The sequence below is a fragment of the Macadamia integrifolia genome, chromosome 8 (assembly GCF_013358625.1).
Source record: "Macadamia integrifolia cultivar HAES 741 chromosome 8, SCU_Mint_v3, whole genome shotgun sequence".
NCBI classification, from domain to species: domain Eukaryota; kingdom Viridiplantae; phylum Streptophyta; class Magnoliopsida; order Proteales; family Proteaceae; genus Macadamia; species Macadamia integrifolia.
In genome coordinates this window covers 30,421,287-30,425,546 of record NC_056564.1, presented here as the reverse complement: position 1 = coordinate 30,425,546, position 4,260 = coordinate 30,421,287, and the positions used below count along the sequence as shown (strand labels likewise).

Below are 4,260 nucleotides of genomic sequence, written 5' to 3'. Positions count from 1 at the left end.
CAGATAAAACCATATCGGATCTATATAACCCGATTCAACCTATATGTATCAATACCTTAAACCATAAGAGCTAGACAGAAGTTTATAAAACGTGAGATAGACGTAATCTACCAAAGTATAAAAGGCATGAAAGACAAAAGGACACGTGGCAAATATTGACACCTGGAAGAGGCTGTGTGACGTAGTGGTCAAACAGGATTCTATTTGCCAATAATAAGATATGATTGGCCTGTAAAAAGAATTTCCATTAAAACGCGTCACTTCCTTAAGATGGATAAAAGATGGATTTCTCTCTCTACTCTCTCTCTCTCTCTCTCTCTCTCTCTCTCATGGTTTAAAACGTCAAACCCAAATTGGGTTTCTCTCTCTATCTCTCTCCCGCCTTCTTTCTTAATTTTCGCTCTTCTGCTACTCTGTTTTCGTTTCCGCGTCCCCTGCTTCTTTTTCTTTTTATCGAATCCTCTCTGTCTTTTGCAAACGAAACTGATCTGAAAATAACCCTTTTCTGTTTGATTAAGATACATATATAAAGCAAGAGGTGCTTGAGAATAACAAAAAAACACCATGGTTCAGGGACCTGCATCTCGGAAGATTCACTTCTCCATTGATGATAAAGATGGTCGTGATGAACTCACCACTACGGATGGCCTTCAGCTTTCTCTATTTGGTTCTGTTAACGATAAGAAAGAGATTGATAAAGGATTCGAAGTCTCTGAAACTGATTCCAAGCGTATTAAACTCATGGGTTATCTTGAAGAGGTACAGAGAGAGAGAACATATTTTCCCTTCAATGGTTCTTCCTGTGTTCTGTTCTTCTGGGTTTGATCCTTCTTCTAAAGATTTTCTAAAGAAGAGAAAAAAAAAAAAGAAGATTTATTTATATTCTTTTCTTCTTAGTTTGTGATTCTTGATTGATTAATTCTTCAATTTTTTCAGATTGGAGCAGAGAATGTATCCGAAAAATCTAGTCCTCTGGGGTTGACACTCAGGAAAACTCCATCTTTTCTAGACCTAATAGAGATGAAGCTATCTCAGGGAAGGAATCTTACTCGAAGCGACACAGAATCAGAGAAAGAGAAGAGCAGCGCAGGGAGCGAAGAGATTACGGTCCAACCTACTTTAGAGAAGTTGAAAGCTTCGAATTTCCCTGCAAATTTTCTCAGAATCGGTACCTGGGAGAGAGTTACTATATACGAAGGCGATTTGGTTGCAAAGTGTTACTATGCAAAGCGTAAACTGGTTTGGGAAGTGTTGGAGCGTGGATTAAAGAGTAAGATCGAGATTCAGTGGTCAGACATTTCTGCCATTAGAGCAACCTTCCGGAAGAACGAAGCTGACATTCTTGAAATTGAGGTTAATCTCTTGCTCTTTCTTCTTTTTTTTCTGATCCTCTGTTCCTATTTTAGATCGAAAGGTCATAATAATAACTATAAGACGGGATTTGTTTTTTTTTTTTTTAATGAACAGTTATGCCGTGCGCCAATGTTCTTCAGAGAGACGAACCCACAACCCAGAAAGCACACACTTTGGCAAACTGCGTCGGATTTCACTGGAGGTCAAGCTCCCATATACAGGTAATCTCCAAAGATACCATGGAATGTCAACATCTCTCTTTCACAAGCTTTTCCTTTTTCTCTATCCCTTTTACTGTTAACACCAATTTGAAGTAACTTAGTACTATGAAGTTTAAACCCATTGAAGTGTTTATTTATACTTTTTTTTTTTTTTTCGGAGGGTTTGGGGTGGTTGTGTGTTGGGAAAACCCATTGAAGTTAGTTGTTAATATATTGGAACCAAAATTTCCTCCTATCGGGTAGCAGGAATGCTTCTGCTACCCACAACAGCATGCGCCGAAATGGAATAATCCCTTTGGCTTATGGATTCGTAAATACCTTTTTTATTTTAGAATAATCCATTTTTTTTATGGATAAGTTTTAAATCTGTTAAATTATTGTATTTTTCAAAATACCCATGCAAGATTCTATTTCGATGCATGCTGTTGCGGGCAGTGGGAACATGAAAATTTTGAGACTATTCCACGGTTATTCAGTTTAGTTGCTCAATAATATGAAGTTTTTAACTTAAAAGTTCAACCTATTAGATGCCCAATGAAGATATCAAAGATTTCAGTGACGTTAAATATGGGATAATTCTCAACAAGAAATATATATATATATATATATATATATATGGACAGCTGAAGATAGGAACAAATGACCATGGTAGAAAAATAGTTATGTCAAACAGGATAAAGAAACATAATTGGTGATGGAAAGTAAGGATAGACAAAGAAGATTGAGGAAAGCTGACAAAGAAAGTCATTGTCTTTTTTTTTTTTTTTTCCTACTTTTTTCTTTGGGTTAAAGTGTTAAACAAGAAGGTCAACATCTACCGACTGCCGGGGCTCTCTAATAATTAATAGGGATAATGTTTCTTGCCCGGGAGCGGAGGGTGTGTTGGTGGCATCTTTTTCTCTCGTCTTGGTGCAAAGAGGTCATTTCCTATGAGGAGGAGAGAGATAGTGAACGGAAGGTATTAACGTAAAATTGACCCTTGAATAGATTACCATGCTTAAGGGTTTATAGGATATGGATTGTGTGTGTGTGTTTCTACTACCTTTAATCGAAAAATTACACTTTCCCTTATGTGATAGCAAATGTGTGCATGGGAGCCTTATGATTTTTGTGTTTTCATTTATATAAACTCATAATACTGCAACTTGGACCCTTTCTATCATTCATTTTGGTGTTTTTGCTTTCTCTCTAGGAGGCACTATGTCAAATTCCCTGAAGGAACCCTTGAGAGGCATTATGAGAAGCTCTTGCAATGTGACAACCGGTTGATGAATTTGAGCAAGAAGCCTTTCCCACCACCACACTCTCCTTACTTCTACTCAAATCTTTATGGGTACCCAGATACCTCTTTCAGTTTCAACGGCCATCGGCTACTTTCGCAGTTTCCCCATTTAAGTCTTCCAAGGCCTAATGCAATGCTTCTGCATCAACTTCAGAACTTTGATGCACTCAGACCTCCCTTCACTGTCAATGATTCAACTTCCCCCATGTCAGGTAAATTTTTACTCCTATATATATGTTCATTTTAAGCCCGTGTTTGAATTCATTCCCGGAATAGTTTTTGGGTCTAGAACGTATTATTCATTATTATTTTCTCGCTTCAGTATACTTTCTATACCCATAATTTATTCTGATAATGCATTACCAACTACAGCCTAAGTTTACTTCTTTATTGATATTGGCTTTCATGATGTGGTAATTCAGTTATGGACTTCCCTCATATCAAAGAGAATGGGATTACTTACAGTAGACAACAGCATCAAAGGGCTCCAATTTGGGTTCAAGGCATAAGCAATGGCCAAAATATCTATAGCAGAAAGGGAGAAGTTGGTGAACTACCCTCTATTCTTTCTACTAGGCAAGGTATTCCTCCCATTTCTCAACATGAAGTTTATCATCAACATATGCCTTGTGGAGGTCAATCTACGAACAACATATTACTGAGCGAGATCGCCGATCAATTGCTAAATGACCCTTTTGCGTCAGCGTTATCTGATGAGCAAAGAGTTTTAGCCAAGGTGAGGTCTATGGATAACCTCCTTGACACTTCAAAGGAATCAATTCCAACATCAGGGAATGCCGGCGGCGCAAACGTGGAGCGATCAATAGGAGGGAGTGACCTTCTATGCCCTCAGCCACTTAACTTTTTTCCTACCCAAGGTTCTAATGAAAATCAATTGATGAATCTCACAAGATGCTCATCATTTACACCCTTCTTTGTGGATCCTGCAATGGAAGATGCTGCATCTGTTGATCCTGCAAATGAAGTTAAGCAATGGTGATGGGATTTATGGGTGATGGACTTGTAAATTCATTTTGATTTTGTTTCTTTTTTTGGTTTTTAGATAGGATGCATAAGGAGTTTATGCCATTATGGTCATGGACTCATTCGAACTCACTCTCTCTCTTAGTAAATTGCTATTAAGGTCCCTTTTTCTTAGATAATATAAAAGAAAGAAAAAGAAAAGATTCTCCGATCCCAGAGTACACTAGCATCCTCTTACTATCTCTCCTTCTAATATAAAATGACTTACATACTCCGATGTATAAAATTATTCCGTCATTCTTCATTGGTGCACTTCGTATACCATTTGTTCAGAAAACTCTTATCCATATAATAAATAAGAATGTTGCAGAGATCTGTCTCGGCGAATTAAAAATATGATGGGCTTGTGTCTTAAGCACA

At 37.6% G+C, this 4,260-nt stretch overlaps 1 protein-coding gene across 1 annotated transcript; it reads left to right on the top strand.

The window, feature by feature from the left end:
* The first annotated feature begins 460 nt into the window (after nucleotides 1–460).
* LOC122085461 lies at nucleotides 461–4,005 on the top strand. Its single transcript, XM_042653904.1, has 5 exons — nucleotides 461–759; nucleotides 937–1,353; nucleotides 1,468–1,574; nucleotides 2,767–3,068; nucleotides 3,279–4,005. Exons 1-5 carry the CDS (start codon nucleotides 565–567, stop codon nucleotides 3,854–3,856), a joined length of 1,599 nt encoding a protein of 532 aa, XP_042509838.1. The 5' UTR covers nucleotides 461–564; the 3' UTR covers nucleotides 3,857–4,005.
* The last annotated feature ends 255 nt before the right edge of the window (nucleotides 4,006–4,260 follow it).